At 36.6% G+C, this 24348-nt stretch overlaps 1 protein-coding gene across 3 annotated transcripts in view; it reads left to right on the top strand.

The window, feature by feature from the left end:
• The window catches only part of RABGAP1L (RAB GTPase activating protein 1 like), a 754336-nt gene that overhangs the window by 481542 nt on the left and 248446 nt on the right, over positions 1-24348 (top strand). For all 3 annotated transcript variants that reach the window (XM_028122981.2, XM_028122980.2, XM_088017005.1), the window contains 2 exons: positions 18845-18970; positions 22012-22155. In XM_028122981.2, coding sequence (XP_027978782.1) covers positions 18845-18970; positions 22012-22155 — 270 coding nt within the window. The remainder of the gene's footprint in view (positions 1-18844; positions 18971-22011; positions 22156-24348) is intronic.

The raw sequence follows: 24348 nt of genomic DNA, 5'->3' as shown, positions 1-24348 counted from the left end.
CAGAACACTTACTGATCATCAGTCTGTCAGGACTAAGCTAAGAAGTGGGATTACAAATATGAATAATTTATCATTTGTGTTCTCAAAGGCCTCAGAATGGGGCACAAGTACTGTAGGCACATACTTATTATTTTTATCCTTTTGACGTGTCTTTATTGATTTTCCTGATGTTCACTAAAAAACGTAGAGTGTGCCAAGTAAAAGCAATACACAGAGTAAGAGTATAGAGAGGAGAATTACCCAACCCAACTCTACCGGAACTTTCAGGAAAGACTTTCTGGGGGAGATGGTATCCTTGCCCAGACAGAAATAATTGAGGTTGCAAAAGGGAGGGAGTAGAGATAGCTAAATAAGAGGAACAACATGAGCAAATATATGGAAACACAAAAGGTCCCAGCATATTAAGGGAACAGTATGAAATTACAGTTTCTGTTCAGTTACTATAGGAAATGTATGCAAAGACAGGTATGAGATAAAAATGTTCAGATGGGCAGGGACCAAATCATAAAGACTCTGTAATCATGTCAAGAAAGGCGGGCTTTATTCTAAAGCTAGAGAGGAGCCATTGATCAGTTTGAAGCAAGGGAAGGACAGTTAGATATTCATTTCAGATAAATTCTTCTTATACCCTTGTAGAGGGTGAAATTAAAGGAGACAAGCAGCAGCAGAGAGACCAGTTAGGAAATATCAACCTAATGAGAGATGTTGAGACCCAGAGAAAAAGAAGCTTAATTAAGAAACATGCAGGAGAAGATGGCGGAGGAGTAGGAGACCTGGATTTCGTCTGGTCTCAGGGATTCAGCTGAATAGGGATCAAACCATTCTGAACACCTGCGAACTCAACAGGAGATCGAAGAAGAGAGTAGCAACAACTCTCTGAACAGAGAAACGACCACTTACTAGAAGGTAGGACGTGCGGAGAAGTGAATCCGAGGCGATATTCGGGAGGATAGACGGCGGGGGAGGGGGCCTCCGCCGCTTCTGGCAAGTGATAGAGCTGCGGAGCACAAAATTGGAACTTTTAGAAGTCGGCTCCGCTGAGAGACTTCACTCCAGTGGCTAAGCTGGGGGTGGAACCCTCGCGGGACAGTGTGGTCTCAGGACCCTTAGGGTCACAGAAAGACCGGGGGTGCCTGAGTGCAGCAGAACTCCCAGGTATTGGAACAGGGAAGCCAGCTGCAGAGACAGAGCCGAGGCACGGGCTCTCAGCTCGGGGTTGCCATAAACCGTGATCCGCGGCCCAGTTGGGCCACTGCTCCTCCAGCAGGGACCCAACAAGCAGCAGATCTGGGGAGATTCCCCTTCCTCCCCTGGGAGGAGCGGTGCAGGAGCGCACCGCAGGGATCTGCTGGGTTTGGAGACTCCACACGGGGTCGGGTGCCAGAGATAGAAACGGCCGGTCACAGGCCGGGTGAGCATGGAGTGCCGCAGGAGACCAGGGAGACGGGAGTGACTGCTTTTCCCTGGGGGCGCACTGAGGAGAAGGGCCCCGAGTTCTCGGCTCCTCCGGGTGGAGATTGGGAGGCCACCATTTTCACTCTGGTCCTCCAAAGCTGTACCGAGAGCTTGCAGGGAAAAAAAGCTCCTGAGAGCAAATCCTAGCAGGTTGCTTAGCCTGGACCGACAAGGGCGGGGCAATTCCGCCTCCGGCAAAGACAATTGGGAACCACGGCAACAGGCCCCTCCCCCTGAAGATAGCAGGAACAGCCAGCAAGCCAAGACCGAGTTTACTGATCAAGGAGAATGGGAGAACGCCAGCGCTAGGGGAATACTGCACATAGAATTCATGGCTTTTTTTTTACCATGATTCATTAGTTTTTCAGAGTTAATTTTTTTTAACTTTTTAAAAAAATTTTTTTTCCCCTTTTCAACCAATATCTTATCAATCCCTTTTTTAAAAAAACATTTTTTATTTTTCATCTTTAGAGTCATATTTTATCCCTTCATAGTAGTTACCCTTCTTTTTGGCATATATATATAAGTTGTTCTCTCTTTAAAATTTTGAGATACAGTTTCTTCTAACAGATCAAAATATACCCTAAATCACTAGTGTATAGCTTTGTTCTAGTCTCCTGACTGATGACATTCTCTCTTTTTCTTTTAAATCTTCTCTTTTTTCAAACAACTTTTTATCTTATCAATTCCTTTTATAAAATCTTTTATACTTTTCATCTTTACAGTCATCTTCCATCCCTTCATTGTATCAACCCTTATTTTGTACATATATAAGTCTTTCTTCCTTTAAAATTTTAGGAGGTACTTTTTTCTAACAGACCAAAATATGCCCAAAATCTAATGTGTGGCACTGATCTATGCACTAGCCAGATCATATTTGATCATAGTCTGTTTTTTTTGTATTGTTCTGTTTTTGTTTTTACCTTTTCTTTTTTTTTCTCTTTTTTCTTTCTTTCCCTTTATTTTCCCCTGGTTTCAGGTCTTTTCTGATTTCTATAGAGTATATTTGCTGGGGACGTTGTTAACCTGTTAGCATTTTGTTCTCTCATCTATTCTCCTCTGGACAAAATGACAAGACGAAAAAAATCACCTCAGCAAAAAGAACAAGAGGTAGTACCATCAGCCAGGGACCTACTCAATATGGACATTAGTACGATGTCGGACCTAGAGTTCAGAATCATGATTTTAAAGATACTAGCTGGGCTTGAAAAAAGCGTGGAAGTTATTAGAGAAACGCTTTCTGGAGAAATAAAAGAACTAAAATCTAACCAGGTCGAAATCAGAAAGGCTATTAATGAGGTGCAATCAAAAATGGGGGCACTAACTGCTACGATAAATGAGGCAGAAGAGAGAATCAGCGATATAGAAGACAAAATGATGGAAAATAGAGAGGCCGAGAAAAAGAGAGAAAATCTATAAAGAACTTATCAAACTCAACACCCAAAGAACAAATAATCCAATCAAGAAATGGGCAGAAGACATGAACAGACAGTTTTCCACAGAAGACATCCAAATGGCCAACAGACACATGAAAAAGTGCTCAGCATCACTCCAAGAAGTGGTATATATATACAATGGAATATTATGCAGTCATAAAAAGGAATGAGATCTTGCCATTTGCAACGACATGGATGGAACTGGAGGGTGTTATGCTGAGTGAAATAAGTCAATCAGAGAAAGACATGTATCATATGACCTCACTGATATGAGGAATTCTTAATCCCAGGAAACAAACTGAGTGTTGCTGGAGTTGTGGGGGGTGGGAGGGGATGGGGTGGCTGGGTGATAGACATTGTATAGGGTATGTTCTATGGTGAACGCTGTGAATTGTGCAAGACTGTTGAATCACAGATCTGTACTTCTGAAACAAATAATGCAACATATGTTAAGAAAAAAGAAAAAGAAGAAGATAGCAGAAGGGGAAGAATGATGGGGAGTAAGTCAGAGGGGGAGACAAACCATGAGAAACGATGGGCTCTGAAAAACAACCTGAGGGTTCTAGAGGGGAGGAGGGTGGGGGGATGGGTTAGCCTTGTAATGGGTATTAAAGAGGGCACATTGTGCGTGGAGCACTGGGTGTTATGCACAAACAATGAATCATGGAACACTACATCAAAAACTAATGATATAATGTATGGTGATTAACATAACAATAAAAAATTTTAAAAGTGCCAAAAAAAAAAAAAAGAAACATGCAGGAGGCAAAATTGGTAAGTTTTATCGAAGGGATTGACAAAGGAAAAGTCAAAAGTAACATGTCTACTTTTCTAGCTTTGGTGACTGGATGACTTGTGGTATTTTTTTTTTCTTTGACCTATGGCATTTTTAGTTCAGATAGAAAATTCATCCATTGAGATTGAATGGAGAAACATGATTAGGAGTTGATGATGAATTTTATTTTGAATTCTTTGAGTTTGGGATATTTTGGGGACATCTGAGTGAAGCTGTCCACCAACAAGGTGGATGCTGGAGACTGATGCTGAGGGAGAAACCATAGCTGAAGTCACGAGAGTGGATCAGATCATTTAAGAAAAAGAAATAGAATTCCAGAGCCCAGGAATTCCATATATTTAAAGGGCTGATGAGGAACAGGAGTTCCTGGGGAATTTCTGATTTTCAGTAAGGAGGAAGCAGTGTCTTCCGTCAAATGCAGCAAAGAGGTTGAGCAAGTTTAAAGCAAAAGTTTGCATTCTGGAAATGAAGAGTGAGTATAGTAAATTCACGGTCCTAATTCTGATAACTTGATTTAATGATAATGTATACAATGGTTCTGTTGTGAAAATCACTTTATTTAACTTTGATTTCTTCTTCTGTTGCGTTATCATCTGTTTATGGTCTTCTTGATCTTTTCCTTGTTATCCTTCTTTCTTTGACATCTCCCTGGCCCATCTTCTTGTTATTCCCTTGATTCCTTTAATCAAGCACTCTATGGCCACAAATTCCCAGGGCCCTTGTTCTGCTACTAAACCGACCTAGTGTCTAACATAGTCAGCTCTCTTATGCAGGGGGCTGAAGACTGCACCCAGTGACATGAGTGTGTTCACCAAGTTTCAGAATCACCTTTCCTCTAATCACTCTGATGAGAAGCCAAAGTGGAAGCCATGGGTGGTGAAATTTTGTCTTCCACAAAGTAATCTTTGCATATATCAGTTTAGCATTTTGGACCTGTAGCCTTGTTAAACACATTACAATATGTTGATTAAACTGCAGTGAGAAGGGGCGCCTGGGTGGCTCAGTTGGTTAAGCGACTGCCTTCGGCTCAGGTCATGATCCTGGAGTCCCGAGATCGAGTCCCGCATCGGGCTCCCTGCTCAGCAGGTAGTCTGCTTCTCCCTCTGACCCTCCCCCCTCTCATATTCTCTCTCTCTATCTCATTCTCTCTCTCAAATAAATAAATAAATAAATAAATCTTTAGGAAAAAAACTTAAGTTAGAAGAACATCTCTCTAAGATATCTGTTCTCAGATTTAACAGAGGGTTAGTTAAGTATGAGTTCATATTTATTCGGAAATACTTCCCCACAAAAAAAAGTCGGTAATCCAAATAACTAGAAAACTCCAATACCTAGGATTTTTTTCTGCATTATCTACCCTCATATTGTAAGGATCACATGCCAAGTCAGCCCTCTAAAACTGCTTTCGAACTATGTCTCAAGATGGATAGACATTCAGTCCAGTTTCTCATACTTTCTACAATAATAGAATTATGCAGTTCTTGCCATGGCTTATAAAAATAACTGGAAATATAGAAATACCTTCAGAAGCCTTGAGGAAAGTTTCACTAATATTCAGCATAGTGCTAATGAGAAACATATTATTGTAATTTTTAATTGAGAGTATATGCGGTAATTTTTTTTTTAAGATTTTATTTATTTATTTGACAGACAGAGAGGGAACACAAGCAGGGGGAGTGGGAGAGGGAGAAGCAGGCCTCCTGCAGAGCAGGGAGCCCGATTTGGGGCTCAATCCCGGGACCCTGAGATCATGACCTGAGCCGAAGGCAGACACGTAACAACTGAGCCACCCAGGCACCCTGCGATAATTCTTTTAATCAGCATATTCCATTAACTGATCAACCCATCCATTAATGAATTCTAATGAGAGAAATTAACTGTAATTTTTTTTCTTTTTCATATTTTTCTCTCTATGGTTTAAACAGGTAGAAGAATACAGTCTAGCTGAAATAATTCATCAAATACACTATCTCAAGTTCTAGGGGTGTTACTAATTTTTTATCGGTTACATAAGCAGTTGCTTCTTTCTGCTGCCAGACATCCTTTGGCAGCTCCATATTAATCACTGTCAGAACCTGATTCTTTTGGGGATGCTGTCTTTTCCTCCCCCATGGTCATTTATATTTCACATTCACTGCCTACGAGGAAAGAAAGATCAAAAATGAAAGTATTCAAAAACAAAAGTTTAGAATTTTTAAGGTTTTCCATTGTCTAAGTAGTTTTAAGAAATAATTAGCTCTCTTGGTGCTTGAAAATTTCCCGATGCTTTGATAATAGTTTCGTAATTTGTATTTTAAGCAGTAGAAAACTAGTTTATCACAGTAGTTGCTATTATATGTATTGATAGAATTACAGGAAATTTATCTTTTATAGTTGGTGAAGAATGTTATAGCACAGATAAGTAATATCCTCATTGTAGTATTAATCATTGCTTATTTGGAAATATAATAAATAATGTCCTTTTATATATTTCATTTATTCTAAAAATCATATAAAATATTTTAAATAATTTTTAACTCAGTATATTTTTCTAACATATTTACTGTCAAGTTTTAAATTTTTTTATGGAACATATACTTTCCTTGACCTTCAGAAAATCATGTTCCTTTTTAAGGTTAAATTACTGTATGTATACTACTATGGGCATTTGGAAGTTTTCCAACTGCAGAAAGGATTATTTTTGGATAATCCAGAATGTTTAAAATTATTGAATTTTTAAAAAAACACTGTGACTAGGCACAATTCCTTTGGAAACCAAAGGCTTTATCTGACAAAGATATGCATACCCAGCAATTCCACTCGTAGATACTCATCCTAGTCAAATTTACGCACATGTATACCAAAAATTGTGTATTAGAATTGTCCCAGGATCAGTGTTTATAACAAACAACTCAATGTCCACTATTAGAATGTTTAATACTAGAATTGTAATTAGACATTAAAATGGAAAAATTGTGATATATTTAATAGTAGAACACTATATAACAATGAAATGAATGTTTTACACTACATAAGTTAATGCTAATGAATCACACAAACATAAGGTTTAGTAAGAAAGCAAAGTATACTTGATATCACTTGGTATGATCCATTTCATATAAAGTTCCATAGCAGACAAAACTAAATTCTATTTGTAGGATGCTACCTAGATGCAAAATATAAATAACACCAATGAAGTGATTATTGATAAAGTCAGGATAGTGATTTCTTGACAAATTGGTAGTCATGATTGGGGCGGGACATACAGGGATCTTCAAGAGTATTGAAAGTATTCTGTCTTAACCTGGGTGGTAGTTACACTTGTCTTTATAATTATTTGGTTTTACTTTATGATCAAGTTATTTATTAAAGTATACATTTAACTTTTATGCATTTTTGTGGGTTGCATTTAAAAATGAAGTAAAGTTTAAAAATTACAAATCCTTTACTGCAATCCCCCAGAAAAGATAGGTTTAAGGTAAGATTTCACCAGTGGACTTAAGAAATGAGAAACAGGGCTACTTCTTAGTTTTCCTAAAAGATTTCCACAGAATCCAAGGTACAAGATCCCTGGAGGACTCTGATTGGCCTATCTTGGGAACCTGCTGCCATCCCTGAATCAGTTACGAGGCCAGGACAGTATGATATTCTGATTGGCTTGGCCCATGTCTTGAGTCCGTCTTGTTGCTGATAGTGAACTGGATCAGCTTCTCCCTACAGGGAAAGGGTATTTGATTCTAGATGAGAGCAAGATAGGATGCTAGACAGATACATCACATCATCTACTAGTGATATCTTTACTACAAGAGTTTTAGTGTATTTTAAATAAATCCTTCTATACTCCCAAATCACTTTTTCCTTAAAATACAAGAAATTTTCCTGTTCTAAGTTAATTCTTTTATCAGTGCTTTTGAGCCATTTCTCAACATCTCCCTGTGAGTAAATACACTCAAGACATTTTACCTTTAAAAAATACTCTCTTGGAGGGGCGCCTGGGTGGTTCAGTTGGTTAAGTGTCCCACTCTTGATTTCAGCTCAGGTCATGATCTTAGGGTTGTGAAATCGAGCCCCTCATCAGGCTCCATGCTGGATGTGGAGTCTGCTTAAGATTCTCTCTCTCTCCCTTTGCCCCTCCGCCTCCCATGTGCATGCACGCATGCACTCTCTCTCTGTCTCTCAAAAAAAAAAAACACAAAAATCTCTCTTGATCTCCCATTAACTACTATCTTAGGTTTCTTAAAGCTGAACTCCTTCACAGATAAATAAAAGCATGACTATGAATTTGAATTGTGGTTTAATACCTTTCAAGTTCTATGACCTTCGACAAGTTTCCTAAACTCTTTGATCTTCAGTTTCTTCATTTATTAAATGGAGATAATATTATCATTTTTCCAGGATTTTTGTGAATATTGAATACTTTATGTTATCAATGTAAAGGGTCTTATTTTGTATCTGGCACAAAAAAGAATGCAATCATGGGATTAAATCCAGGCTTTACTTAATAGATGTGTAATTATTGGAAAATCACTTAACTTCTCTGAACTTCACCAGTTAATATTAAAAATGTAAAAATAATACCTACTTTACAGAATTTTTATGAGGATCAAATGGGGTTATGAATGAATGCCTCTAATAATGTTGTTTGCTGCTATTTGTTCTAGAATTGCCTTAATTATTTGCCTAGCCTTTCCTTTTGGACCCTTGTCCCACTAGCTTAAATTGATTACATACAGCACACTAATGTTATACAATATGTTTTATGGTTTATAAATAGACATTCAGTTTAAATGTATTTTAGTATATATTTGATTTAAAAGGAAAATGAAAAGCTAGAAGTTTTCATTTTATTTGCTTTTCATATTGTAAACAGAAAATGAACACTCATGAGTTCATGATTTTCAGAGTTCTCACTAGCATTTACCTTTGTTGAAGAAAATGAAAAATTAGTGAATTTTCATTGCCTTCATGGAAAAACAGATTTATTACAAAAACATGTGAAACACAGTCATGCAGAACAGAAAATTTAGTTTTATCCAAATAAGGGGATTATTTTATATTATCAACATGTAATTTTACTTTGAAATACATCTTGATGTGTTACATCAGGTGGGCCTTAAGGACTTTTGAAGTACTTAGACCTGCTTTGTTTTATGATTAATTGCAGAAAGAAGTAGTGAAGCTTGGAGACTGTCTCCATTCAGTGTTAGTACAGATGGCAGATCCTTATCAACATTTGTTACCAAACAATGATTACATCATGATTGATTCTCAGATTATGCATGTGAGGCAGGTATTTGGTTTTGTATTTCATAGAACCATGGATTCTATTTTGATATCTCAAATTATAATATTTTAATATTTATCTACTCCTTTCCCCAGTAAAACAACACTGATTCTATGACAAAGCTCCTATACACAACAAAGATGGATATTCAATATTAGGGATCCACTGTGTTCCAACATCTTTTTTTTTTTTTAAGATTTTTATTTATTTATTTGTCAGAGAGAGAGAGAGAGCACAAGCAGGGGGAGCAGTAAAGGGAGAGGGAGAAGCAGGCTCCTCACTGAGCAAGAATCCCGATGTGGGACTCAATCCCAGGACCCTGGGATCATGACCTAAGCCGAAGGCAGACGCTTAATGACTGAACCACCCAGGCATCCCGTGTTCCAACATCTTAATATTGTTTTAAACAATATATTGGTTGGCAGTTCTGCCTGATTTGGATCCCTATTCAATGGGCCAGACTGGCTATGGAACCTATGGAACCCTGCTCAGGCAGGGAAGCAAATTCATAGCCCCACCCTGTTGCTGAGCTTAGCCTTCAGTCTTGACCCTATAGGAAGCCTGACCAGAGAATCTGAGCTGCTGCAGACCCCATCCTATAGCCCCACTCAAGTGGAGACCCAAGTCAGCAGCCCTGCCCAACTGTTGAACATAGCCTCTGGCCTTTAAATGACCCTGGGCAGCCTCAAAGCCTAGCCTACAATACCACCAAGCCAGAGTGCCCAGCCTGCAGTCTTGCCCAGCCACAGAGCCCAGGCTATACTCCTACCCAATTCCTGAACATAGCCTGCAGCCTCACCTGATCAGGAAGCCTGGACAGTAATTCCACCTGACCATAGAACAGTCTCTAGCCTCACTCAACTGTGGGATACAGCTGGAGACCCTTGCTGACCAGAGAGCTCAACCAGTTACCTTGGCCAACAGCAGAGCACAGCCAATAGCTTGCCTGATTGTGAAGCCAAGCCTGTGGTCCTGCCTAACTTTGGGATACAGCCTGGGGCCTCACCTGAACACAAAGTCCAGCCCACAGCACCATCTGGTCTGGCACAACCTGAGACCCCAGGAGCTCCTGACCAGGAGCTATTTCAGAGCTCAACCCATAACACTGCCTAATGGTGGAGTCTAACTAGTGGCACCACCCTGCCAAGGAAGGTAGCCTCTGATCTTGTTCATCTGAAAGTGATTGCAGAGCCCAGCTAGTGGCCCCACCCGAGTGGAGCTTGGCCAGGAGCCCCACCTAGTCAGACAGCCCACCCACTGGTCCTACTTGAATGTTGAGCATAGCCAGTAGGCTCACCCAACTGTGTAGCCCAGCCAGTACCATCCCCCCTGGCCTTAAAGCCTGAGCAGTGGCCTCACTCAGTTAGATTGATAGCAAGCCCTGCTTGCCCATGAATACTACCAACTAGTCCATCCAGTACCCTAAGCTGAGCTAACTGGTGAAGGTTTTTCCATGCCAAAGCAAACTGTAATATGTGGAAGAGGAGACCACTTACTCAAGTATGCAGATAACAATGCAAGGAATCAAGAATCATGAAGAATCAGGTAAACATGATACCACCAAAGGAAACTAAAATATCTCAAATAACTAACTCTAAAGAAACCCAGATCTATGAACTGTCTGACAAAGAATTTAGAATTCAGAATAATCCCTTTAAAGAAGTTCAATGAACTACAAGAACACACAGATCACTAAATAAAATTAGGAAAAGAAAATGAAATCAACAAAGAAATAGAAACCATCAAAAAGCAGATTCTAGAGCTAAAGAATACAATGACTGAACTGAAGACTAATGGAAAGCTACAAAAGACTCGACCAAACATAAGAAGGAATCGGTGAACTAGAAGATAGGTCGTTTGAAACTATCAAGTCAGAGGGGCAAAAAGAAAATGAAAAAAAGTGAAGAAAGCCTACGGGACTTATGGGACACCATCACATGAAACAATATATACATTATGGGAATCCCAGAAGGAAATTAAAAAGAGACAGAAAGTCTGTTTAAAGCAATAATGGCTATCAGCCTTCTGAACTTGGGGATACAAAAGGACTTCCAGATTTATGAGGTCCAGAAGACTCTAGATGGTTAGAATCTGAACAGGGTTATAACAAGACACATTATAATTAAGTTGTCAAAAATCAAAGAGAATTTTGAGAGCAGCAAGAAGAAAGCTACTCATCACATGCAAGGGAACTCCCCATATGTTTCTGAACAAAAACATTGTAGGTTAAGAAAGAGTGGGATGATATATTCAAAGAATGTATTGAAAGAAAAAGAATATTATATCTAGCAAAGCTAACCTTCAAAAATGAAGGAGAGATACTTTCCCAGACAAACAAAAGCTGAAGGTGTTCATCATCACTAGACCTCCCTACAATAAATGCTAAAGGGTGTTCATCAAGCTGAATTAAAAGGATGCTCAATAACAACATAACAAACATAACATGTTTGTAAAAACATGTGAATGTGTAAAATTCACTGGTAATGGTAATTAAGTAGTCAAAGTCAGATTATGTAATATGTAATGATAGTACATAATTCACTTATAACTCTTGTATAAAGTTAAAAAAACAAATATATTAAAAATAACCATAACTACAGTAATTTTTCCTACACAATATAAAAAATGTATACTGTAACATAAGTAACCTAAAGTGTGAGGTGGGGGAGAAGTAAAAGTATCAAGTTTCTGTATACTATCAAAGTTAAGTTTTCATAAACCTAAAATAGGATGTTATAACTATAAGACATTTTAAGTAAGTTTCATGGTAACCATAAAGCAAAAACTGACAGTAGATTCACCAAAGATAAAGAGAAAACATTCTGCTACAGAAAGTCATTAAATCATGAAGGAAGACAGCAAGAGAGAAAGCAAGAATCAAAGTACCTACAAAATAGAATACAGCAAAATATCAATAATGAGTTGCTATCTATTAATAATTACTTTAAATATAAATGGATAAATTCTCCAATCAAAAGATGTAGAAGAACTGATTGGAGGGGAAAAAAAAAAACAAAAGACAAGACCCAACTATATGCTGCCTATAAAGAGACTCACTTTAGTCATAAGGACACATATAGACTGAGAATGAAAGGAAAAAAAAGATATTTCAAACAAATGGTAACCCAAAGAAAGTAGAGGTGGCTATATTTATATTAGACAAAATAGATTTTAAGCTAAAAAGGATCAAAAAAGACAAAGTCTTATAATGATAAAAATGTCATCAAGAAGATATAACAATTATAAATATGTATTTGCCCACATTGGAGCACCTAAGTATATAAAGCAGATATAAACAAAAACTAAAAGGAGAAATGAACAGCAACAATAATATTTGGGGACTTTAGTACCTCACTGTCAACAATGGATCATTTAGGCAGAAAACTGATAAGGAAACAGCAGATTTGAACAGCACTATAAGCCAAAGGTACTGAACAGACATATACAAAACATTCCATCCAAAACCAGCAGAATACACATTCTTCTGAAGTTCACATGGGACATTTTCTAGGATAGATCATATGTTAGGCCATAGAAAAAATCTCAAGAAATTCACGAATATAGAAATTATATGAAGTAGCCTTTGTAACCACAAAACTAGAAATCACTAATAGGAGAAGAGATGGAAAGTTCATGAATATGCAGAAATTAAATAACACTCCTGAACATAACAGTGATTTAAAGAAGTCATAAGGGAAGTTAAAAAATATCTTGAGAAAAATGAAAATGGAAACACACCAAATGCAGCAAAAGCAGTTCTGAAAGGAAGTTTATTATAAATGCGTGCATCAAGAAAATAGTCATATCTCAAATAATCTAACTTTATACCTCAAGGAGCCAGAATAAGAAGAACAAACTAAGCCCAAAGTTAGTAGAAGGAAGAAGATAATAAAGACTGGAACAGAATAGCAAACAGAATTGAACATCACATTAAAAGGATCATACACCACAAGCAAGTGGGATTCATCCCTGGGATGAAAGATGGTTCATACACAAATCATAAATGTGATACATCACATGAGTAGGACGAAAGATAAAAATCATCTCAGTAGATGCAGAAAAAGTATTTGACAAAATTCAATGATAAATGACAAAATTCATGATAAAAATTCTCAACAAATTGGGTACAGAATGTATCTCACTATAATTAAGGCCATATATGACAAGCCAACAGCTAACATAATCCTCAGTGGTGAAAGGTTGAAAGTTTTCCCTCTAGTCATACAGATGACCAAGAGGTATAATAAAAGATGTTCAGCATCACTAATTATCAGAGAAATGCAAATCAAAACCACAATGAAATATCACCTCATATATATTACAATGGCTATTATCAAAAAGGCAAGAAATAACAAGTATTGGCAAAGATGTAGAGAAAAGGGAACCTTTGTGCACTATTGGTGGGAATGTAAATTGGTGCAGCCACTGTGGAAGAGAGTATGGCGGATCTTCAAAAAATTAAAAGTAGAACTATCATATGATCAAACAATTCAACTTATGGGTATTTATCCAAAGGAAATAAGAATATTAAAGCAAAAGGATATATGCACCCCTATGGTCTCTGTAGCATTATTTACAATAGCCAAGATATGGAAGCAATCTAAGTGGCTTCTGATGGATGAGTGGATATGGAAAATGTGTCTCATATATATATAAGAATGAAATCTTGCCATCTGCAACAACATGAATGGACCTTGAGGGCATTATGCTAAGTAAAAGAAGTTAAAGACAGAAAGACAAATATATGATCTCACTTATATGTGGAATTTCAAAAAAAAAGTTCATAGACATAATTAATGGTTGCCAAAGGTGGGGGGTTAGGGGTGGATGAAATGGGTGAAGGGGGGTCAAAAGGTACAAACTTCCAATTAAATAAGTCATAAGGATTTAATGTACAACATAGTTAATAATACTGTATTGCGTATTTGAAAAGTGCTAATAGAGTAAATCTTAAAAGTTCTCATTGCAAAAAAAAGTTGAGCTATGTATGGTGATAGATGTTAACTAGACTTGTGATCATTTCACATTATGTACAGATATCAAACTATTAGGTTGTATACCTGAAACCAATATAATGTTATGTGTCAATTACATCTCCACTGAACAAAAGAAAAAGAAAGCATTTTCTCTAAGACCAGGAACAATACAAGGTTGCCCACTCTCACCATTCCCATTAAACATAGTACTAGAAATCCTAGCCAGAGCAATCAGCCAGAAAAAGAAATCATAGATATCCAAATCAAAAAGGGAAAAAATGAAAGTGTCTCTTTTTGCAGATGACATGGTCTTATATATAGAAAACCCTAAAGACTCCACCAAAAAAAAAAAAAAAAACTGTTAGAACTAATCAGCAAATTCAGTAAAGTTGCAGGATATGGAATCAACATACAAAGTTCACTTTTGTTTCTATGTGGTTAACAATGAACTATCTGGAAAAGAAATAAAACAATCCCATTTACAATAATATAAAAAAATAAATAGGAATAAATTTAATTAAGGAGGTGAAATAACTGTACACTGAGAACATTGATGAAAGAAATTGAATAAGACACAAATGGAAAGATACCTCATGCTCATGCCTCAGAAGAATTGGTAATGTCAAAATGTTCATACTAACCAAAGTCATCTACAGATTCAATGCAATCCCAATGACAATTTTTCAAAATTAGAAAAACAATCTAAAACTTGTGTGAAAACACAGAAGACCCTGAATAGCCAAAACAGTCCTGAGAAAGAAGAGCAATGCTGGAGGCATCACACTTCCTGATTGCAAACTCTATTATAAAACTATAGTAATCAAAACAGTATGGTACTGCCATAAAAATTGATAATGTAGACCAATGGAACAGAACTGAGAGCCCAGAAATAAACTTATGCATATATTGTCAACTAATATTTGACAAGGAAGCTAAGAATATTTAATGGGCAAGTGATAGTTTCTTTATATCTCTTATAAAAATTAAAATGGATTAAATATTTAAACATAATACCTGAAACCATAAACCTCTTAGAAGTAAACATAGATAAAAAGCTTTTTGACATTGGTCTTGGCAATGATTTTTTGATTATGACATCAAAAGCAACCATGAGAGACTATGGACTCTGAGAAACAAACTGAGAGTTCTAGAGGGGAGGGGGGTGGGGGATAGGTTAGCCTGGTGATGGGTATTAAAGAGGGCACGTTCTGCGTGGAGCACTGGGTGTTATGCACAAACAATGAATCATGGAACACTGCATCAAAAACTAATGATGTATGGTGATTAACATAGTAAAATTTAAAAAAAGCAAAAGCAACAAAAGCAAAGATAAATGAGTGGGACTACATCACCTAAAAAACTTCTGCACAGCAGAAGAAATATCAACAAAATGAAAGGGCAGCCTACACAATGGGAAAAAATATTTGCAAACTACATATCTGATAAGGGTTAATATCTAAAACATATAAAGAACTCCTGTAACTCAAGAGAAAAAAAAAACCCAAATCATCTAATGAGAAAATGGGCAAATGACTTGAGTAGATATTTTTCCAAAGAAGATATTAAAAATCTAACAGGTATATGAAAAGTTGTTCAATATCACCAATCATCATGCAAATCAAAAACAATGAGATATTGCCTGACACCTGTTAGAGTAGATATTATGAAAAAGACAAGAGGTAACAAGTACTGGCAGGGATGTGGAGAAAAGGGAACCTTTGTGCACTGTTGGTGGGAATGTAAATTGGTGCAGTTACTATGGAAAACAGTATGGAAGTTCTTAAAAAAAATTAAAAATAGACTACCATGTGATCTAGCAATTCTACTTCTGAGTATATATGCAAAGAGAATGAAATTACCATCTTGAAATACTATTAGCACCCCCATGTTCATAGCAGCGTTATTTACAATAGACAAGACATGGAAACAACCTAAATGTCCATGAGCAAGTGAATGGGTACAGATATTGTGGTATATACATTTAATGGAATATTAGTCATAAAAAAGGAAACCTGTCATTTGTGACAACATGGATGAACCTCAGAGGCCTTATGCTAAGTGAAATAAGTCATACAGAAAGACAAATACTGTATGGTATCAGTTATATGTGGAATATAAACAAGAAGTCATAAAAGAGAGTAGATTGGTAGTTGCCACAGGGGGTGGAGGAAATGAGTTAGTGAGATGAAATGGGTACAAACTTTAAGGTATAAAATTAATAAGTTCTGGATATATAACAGTTTGGTGACTATAGTTGGCAATACTGTATTGTGTATTTGAAAGTTGCTAAGAGAGATCTTAAAAGTTCTTACTACACACAAAAATTGTAACTATGTGAGGTGATGGATCTATCTATTGTGGTCATTATTTAGAGATTATGTTGCCTAAAGCTACACATGAAGGATAACAGCTCTGACTCCTCACTCCCCCAAATACAGATTTAAAAAAAAAATAAAGGTTATAGACTGGGATTGTCATTTTATTTGGGGGAATCAAATTCAAACTTAAATATTCTTTTGTTTTTGAGGAACATGTATTAAATATATTGTTTGTGTGTGTGAGAGAAACAGACAGATGGATAGGGAGTGGGGAGGAGGGAGCAGAGAAAGGTGGAGATAGAGATGGAGGGAGGAAGGGAGAATTTAAGCTCCATACCTAAAAGCAAAGCAGAAATTTATGTTCATTTGTCTTTTTCCTGACTAAATTACCCAGTCAGGCTCATACCCAGCCATTTCTCTACTTGTGCTCTAGCTGTGGTGATGTCTAATTCCTCATCAACACATCCTACCTCCCCTGTCCCAGGATTTCTGTGCCCCTGTCAAAGTCAAGGAGAGTTGCCTATATACTTGTCCTTTGGGAAGATGCTCTACCATTACGTCTGTATCCCCAGGGCCTAGCACAGTGCATTCATCTCTGTGTTCAGTGACTGCATGTGTGAATACCAAAAGGCATTTAAAACCTTTTATTTGCTTTAATGGTTTTACCCATGCAAGGCACTAAAGGTTTATCCCCTTTGTAGGATACCAAATGATAAACTATTCAACTAGGACTTAAGTGAGTCAGTTTCTCTAGGGCTGGCTACAGTTACCTTACATGAGCACTTTTGTATGGCCATTTTAGTAGAGATCTGAGAGGAAGGAGGAGAGGCTTAGACCTTGGTGGTAGGAGGAGTAGATCATGTATGTGCAAGCTAGTGTCGCTTGAAGCTTCAATGACAGAATTGTTAAAGGGGGAAAGAATACAGTGTACTTGTGCTCTGAAGAAATGAGTATAAGCTGAAAAATGTTTGCTGACTTGAACAGCTGGGGTCAAAGCCCCAAACACCTCATAGATAAAAAAGGAATAAGCAAATGTTTATAGAATCAAAATGACAACAGCTAACTGTACTTACTTAACTTTAGGAGGTTTTATTTAACTAATTTGTGTATTTCATGGTTTATAAATCGAAAATAGAAGTGGCCAATTTGTGTAGGAATTTAAATAATCAGTTACATTTCTAAGTGGGTACACAGAACTCTACTTGACTCAAGTATTCAGACAGGAATTTAATCTGACAAAGGTGTCAAATACCATAATCAGCCAAGGTCAGACTCTAAAAGAAGTGACATTGAAAGTAAATGTTTACAGGAGCAACCTGGGTGGCTCAGTTGGTTAAGCTTCTGCCTTTGGCTCAGGTCCTGATCTCAGAGTCCTGGGATCCTGCTGGAGCCCCGTGTTGGGCTCCCTGCTCGGGGGAGGGAGCCTGCTTCTCCCTCTTCCTCTGCTCCTCCCTGCCACTTGTGCACAAACTTTCTCTCAAATAAATAAAGTTTTTATTTTTAAGAAAAGTAAATGTTTACACAATAGTTATATCTTAGGACAATGAGTTAAGGATAAAATCTTTTTCTGTTTGCTTGATGTAATTTCTAGAACGTTAGGTATGTCTCTAAGTCCCTTCAGTTTATTGATACCACAATTTAGAGATTTGTTCCTTGGATTTCAGATTTCATTCTCTGTTCAGATAAAAATGCTTCTGGAAGGGGTATGTTAGATTTTGTCATTTAACTCTTAATGATAAAAGTTCATAAAATTCTTTCCTAAAAACTTTTTATTTAAAAAGAAAATAACAACATCAAGAAGACTGTGGGAAGACAGTATCTCACTATCAAAATGAAAAATGCATTTATCCTTTGACCCAGAAATTCCTCTTTGGGGAATATTATTGAGGGAAAAAGAAACAAGATGCATTGTAATGTACATAGAATGTTATCTTTTATGTAGGAAAGGGAAAAATAAAATAAGTGTGATTCTTTTATTTGCATAAAGAAACACTAGCAGGATAGATGAGAAATTATTGAGCGTAGTTAGGAGGTTATGCCAAAGAGGTGGGGGCCAGGTACAGGAATTATTATACAGAGACAGAGAGGAGTAAGACTTTTACCTTTGCATACTTTTGCATTGTATTGATTTTTGAATCATCTGACTGTATTACCTGTTTTTAAGATGGCTTAACAAGTGAATAACAGGATGATTAAAATTCACAAAAGAGGGGCACCTGGGTGGCTCAGTCATTAAGCGTCTGCCTTCAGCTCAGGTCATGATCCCAGCATCCTGGGATTGAGCCCCGCTTTGGGCTCCCTGCTCCGTGGGAAGCCTGCTTCTCCCTCTCCCACTCCCCCTGCTTGTGTTCCCTCTCTCGCTATGTCTCTCTGTCAAACAAATAAAAAAATCACAAAAGAGCGAAGTTCATGTCAAGTGAGGAAACTGGAAGGTTTGAACCAAATTTTATCTATTTGCTGCAGAAGGCTGGCTCTGAAGAAGTTCATTCACTAGAGGCTTTTAGCCATTAATGCAGAGGACTAATAACATGAAGGAACTTTTCTGACACTCTGGCCAAATGCCACTCAGTCACATTCTATATGTATTTGTTTTCCTGTAGATGCCAGAGGAACAAGCATTCTGTGTTTTGGTGAAAATCATGTATGACTATGGTTTACGAGATCTCTACAAAAACAACTTTGAAGATCTTCATTGCAAGTTCTATCAGTTGGAGAGACTAATACAGGTAAATAAAAATTAGGCTTTTATCACTCAGGGATCGAGTTACAGAAAAAGTAATAAAATTGGTGAACAATAATAATTCATGAAAGTTTAATGGAATTCTATAGAAAAATGTATATATATTTGGTTTCTGACCAGTATCTATATTGGTGTTAATGTTTAACCATTTGATCATTTTTAAAATAGTCTTCCATTGTAAATATTCAACTTTAATATACTTTTAAGTGGGAATATAGTGAGTTAAGTCAATGAAGAGATTCCTGAGTATTATTTGTAAAGAAATGAAGATATTTACAGAATAAAAATTGAAATACTTAAGAACTTTCCCTGCCTTAATTAGCACCACTGCCATATTTAGGTCCACATGTAGAGAACTCTTGAAAGGACAGAAAAAGAATCGAAAAAGAATAAAAAACACTTAAATATTTTAATGTTGGGACATATTTAAAAATTCTCATATAATTTCTTCGTCTCAAACAATGGGTTGTTACTGTTTTACAATATGTCCGTGTAAATTTATATGTATGAGGAACATATTATTTTATATATGTAAAATATTACATAATAAAAAAGATCGTGAGCAAGGGCAAAATTATTGACTAGTGCTGATAAAAGGAATTACTGAGTAGCTCTGAAATTCCACCTGAAGTTGAAAATCTTAAATCTATAATGGGTCTATGTAGCATGCTTATGTGGCTTTCTCTACCTGAGGTATTGGGAACCCAAAAGAAATGTGAAGTAAATACATGAATGGATTGATTCCATATTGGAGAAAAGTAAAGTGATTAAGGTTAGTGGGACGCAGCAGTAGAGATATTGGTAGGAGCTCATTGGCCTGACCTGTCAGGAGATCCATAGGTGTCTAAAGAGGACGTGAAGTCAATGGGAGACTAAAAGACTAGAACAGAGAAGACAGAGGATTAGCAATGAGGTTAAGGACAACTTTGCTGGGAGAAGAGAATGTTGGAGGGTAGAAAACCTTAAGAAATGAAATAGGGGAAAGATGTTAAGTGAACTCTAAGCACAGTGACATATGTGCTTTTTTTCAGTAGAAAAAGGACTGTGTAGAAGATTCTGGGCAACTATGGACATTAAAAGCAATAGGCTCATTTTTAGAAATTTAATTCTTCTGAGTAAATATTTGGGATTATTCACTTTTTTACCTTTTATTTTCAGAAGTTTACATTTTTTTCGAGGGTCATTATTCTTAAGAGCTTTGAGAGTCAAATAAATGTACTTGATAAATGAATAACAAGTCCGTGGTACTATGAAGAAACCCAAACACATTTTTCTGTTAGCATTCTTTGACTCGATGACCTCTGGACACCCCATTTAAAGTACCTGATGGGTATCTTTGGGTGCTTTTCTAAAAGCATTTTGTGCAAGAAGTAGGGTTTTTTTTTGTTGTTTTTATGATCCATTTATAAAAACAAAACTAACGTGGGGTTTTACATGTCTTTGCTTTTCAATTATAGGAATAGCTATGCTAATACTCTGCACTTTACGTTTCTTGCTTTTGAAAAGCATTTACTTGTGTAAATTGGAAAAAAAAAGGATAAGGGTAGCATAAAGGCATTTTTAGGAGACGTCCAATTTCATGCATTTTACTCTTGCACAATTTCTGTAGTTTTTCAGTTTGTAATGTCAAAGATAGGTTTTTTTAGCTTTACAAATATTTAATTTGTTCCTCCAAACTCTCGAAGTACATAATTATTTTCATTATACAGAGGAAGAAACAAGGTCTTAGACAGGTTAAGTGCATTGTCTAAGGCCACACAAACAGTGGCAAATCTGGGATTTGAATCCAAGTTGCCTGACTCCAGAGTTCATGATTTTAAATATGTTATACTGCTTCATATTCAAGGGTTATTATAGTTAATTACTTTCAAGCATCTTTTTTTTTTATGTTATGTTAGTCACCATACATTACATCATTAGTTTTTGATGTAGTGTTCCATGATTCATTGTTTGCGTATAACACCCAGTGCTCCATTCAATATGTGCCCTCCTTAATACCCATCACCAGGCTAACCCATCCCCCCACTCCTCTCCCCTCTAGAACCCTGTTTGTTTCTCAGAGTCCATAGTCTCTCATGGTTCACCTCCCCCTCCGATTTCACCCCCTTCATTTTCCCCTTCCTTCTCCTAATGTCCTCCATGTTATTCCTTATGTTCCACAAATAAGTGAAACCATATGATAATTGATTTTCTCTGCTTGACTTATTTCACTTAGCGTAATCCCCTCCAGTTCCATCCATGTTGATGCAAATGGTGGGTATTCATCCTTTCTGATGGCTGAGAAATATTCCATTGTATGTAAGGACCACATCTCCTTTATCCATTCATCTGTAGAAGGGCATCTTGGCTCCTTCCACAGTTTGGCTATTGTGGACATTGCTGCTATGAACATTGGGGTGCATGTGGCCCTTCTTTTCACTACATCTGTATCTTTGAGGTAAAGAATCTGAATAGACCAATAACCAGTAACGAAATTGAAGCAGTGACCAAAAACCTCCCAAAAAACAAGAGTCCAGGACCTGATGGATTCCCAGGGGAATTCTACCAAAAATTCAAAAAAGATAGATTGTTTTAAAGTCTCGTTATGTTTTGGGCTTTTTTCAGTACCCCAAAAATATACTGAAGTGATATCATAGATCCCAGATGATGTTGATATTAAGTGGTCTCCAAAGAGAAAATAAATTTCTTTCCTAGGTAGTCAGGCAACCCATTTGATCAGGTGCTGGATTCGACTCTGGAGGGATGACATTCATTAGACTATAGGTATTCTGTCAGAGTGAGCATTTCCCAAGAAACAAGAATAGTCAAGTGAGCAAGAGGTGATCTTTGTTATTTGTCCATAAGAAGTCTGCCTTTATTTTCCTCGATCATCCTGGTCCCAATGCTCATCTCCTATTATCAGTTCTGTGTAGTTACATAAAATTCAATGAATGCTGCAAACAATCGAGAGTGCTCATAGAAAGCTTGTCATAAATTACATTTGTGCTAGGAAATAAAGCTTCTCACTTTTCCACTTTGACTTTTTAGGAGCAGTTACCAGACCTGCACCACCATTTTTGTGTTCTGAACCTGGAAGTTCATATGTATGCCTCCCAGTGGTTCCTCACTCTTTTTACAGCCAAGTTCCCACTCTGCATGGTCTTCCACATCATCGACTTACTGCTTTGTGAGGTAGAGTGACTGCATCTCTTATACCTAAGCCAAAAGAGAAAATAGTTTCTATTTAAAGTAGTTATAATTTTCTTCATTTTATTTTTTCCTATACATTAAGCCATAAAAATTGACCAGAAAGTTCTATTTGAATTTTTAGTGAAGACTCTTTTAATTATAATTTTATTATTTGTGAGAAATGAAAATGTTAAGGCATTTAAAATTCCTACAAAGTAAGATGAGGTAATTAAATATGTGTAATTAAAATTTATAATAAACCTTTATCTGTGTAACAGTATTACTAATATAAAGGACCTTTAAAGTTATATAAATGAATTCAAAATCAGGTGTTTTTAATAGTAATGCAGTGATACTCCCAAGAGTGAACATAAATGAAAATTGTGTAGTAATCTATATTTTATTTTAAATGCCAGTATAGTTAACATACAGTGTTATATTAGTTTTAGGTGTATAGTATAGTGATTCAGCAACTCCATACATCACCTAGTACTCATCACAACAAGTGCACTTCTTAATCCCCATCACCTGTTTAACCCATCCCTTCACCCACCTCCCCTCTGGTAACCACTAAGTTTGTTTTCTAATTATACAATAATTTAATCCTCAATTCATAAGATATTTCTATTGTATATGATGTTTGAGACTCCCACCAGATAATAGTGAAGTGATACATCAATGCTTCTATACTATATATTTTCACAGAATATTTAAAAAATTAGTTTGCAAATTCCCTAGGTATCTGATTTGTTTCATTTATTGTTTTTAGTTCCCTAGATGGCTGCTCTTATTCACTTTCCTCTTTTAAAGAAATAAGCAGAATTACACATGCATATATCATATACTGCCAATTAAAATGTTTGACAGTCTTAGCAGTGATTGCTAGATGAGAAGAATTTTTTTTATTTGGGATATAAATGTATATAAATTATAGCTGTCTTAAATTAGAAAGGTAGAGTAATCAAAAGTATAAGCCTAACATAATCTAAACAGTATTGTATTACTACATTACTTGTTATACACGAAGTTTCCTTTCTTAAAATCTAACCCTTTCAATCGTATTTACCAAATTTAATCAAATTATAAAAATGATTGAAAAAGATAAAATGCATAAGCTGTGCAAAGCATAACTGTTATTTCTCAGCCTACCACAGCAGGAATTATTTCACATGCAAGTAAAGCTGGGTTCTGCTCTTCAGAGGTTCTAGTTGGAAATCCCACGATACTTGAAAGTTGCAAAGCATTTTGTAAAGGTGTAAGATTTTTAAACATTTGTAACATTTTTTTTTAAAGATTTATTTATTTTATTTGAGAGAGAGAGACTGGGAGAAGGGCAGAGGGAAAGCATCTCAAGCAGACTTCCCGCTGAGCACAGAGCCTGAGGCGGGGCTCAATCTCACCACCCTGAGCTCAGGACCTGAGCTGAAACCAAGAGTTGGACACTTCACCGACTGCCTGCGCCACCCGGGCGCCCCCATCTGTGACATATTTTGATAAAGAAAGGTTGAGTGACTTGCTGAAGGTCACAGAATAAGTTCCTCAATTCTGAATCTCTAACAACCGGCAAACCTTATTGAGAACGCATTGACTTTCCTATTTGTTTTACTTACAAATTAGTTTCTAAAATGCCTATCTAAATTTAACCTAAAGGAAGAATGCAGAATTAGGAGCTAAAACCTTATTCAAAGTCAAAATGTTGTAATCACAGTGTACACAAGTTTAGGCATTTGTACTAAAAATTCTCCTTTGCCTGATTATCCAGATTGGTATGGTGAACAGTTCTGATTCCTCAAATTTAGTGTAATACTCTTCGAAAGTAAAACCCAAATTTATATCTTTGACTTCTGTGATCTTAAAGTAATACTAAAATTTATTTTTGATAAATAAATATTCATAGGTCCTATTCATTTCATACTGAGCTTAGTATTTCATGGTATTTATTTAAAAAAATAGGAAAGCGAGGGTATGACATTTTAACAGTTTTATAAATAGTAGGAGCTTGCAAAAGTTAATATCATTGCTTCATATTTTTTGCTGAGAGAGGTCTTCTAATTTCATACTAGATTAGTTCTATAATGTTCATTATAGAAAAGAGAATGAGGGTGGGGGGATGGGTTAGCCTGGTGATGGGTATTAAGGAGGGCACGTTCTGTGTGGAGCACTGGGTGTTATGCACAAACAATGAATCATGGAACA

The sequence above is a fragment of the Eumetopias jubatus genome, unplaced genomic scaffold, assembly GCF_037043125.1.
Source record: "Eumetopias jubatus isolate StellerSeaLion01/CBP00866 unplaced genomic scaffold, mEumJub1_p1.0 scaffold_12, whole genome shotgun sequence".
NCBI lineage: Eukaryota > Metazoa > Chordata > Mammalia > Carnivora > Otariidae > Eumetopias > Eumetopias jubatus.
The sequence above is the reverse complement of the archived record's forward strand: the minus strand, read 5'-3'. Positions and strand labels throughout refer to the sequence as shown.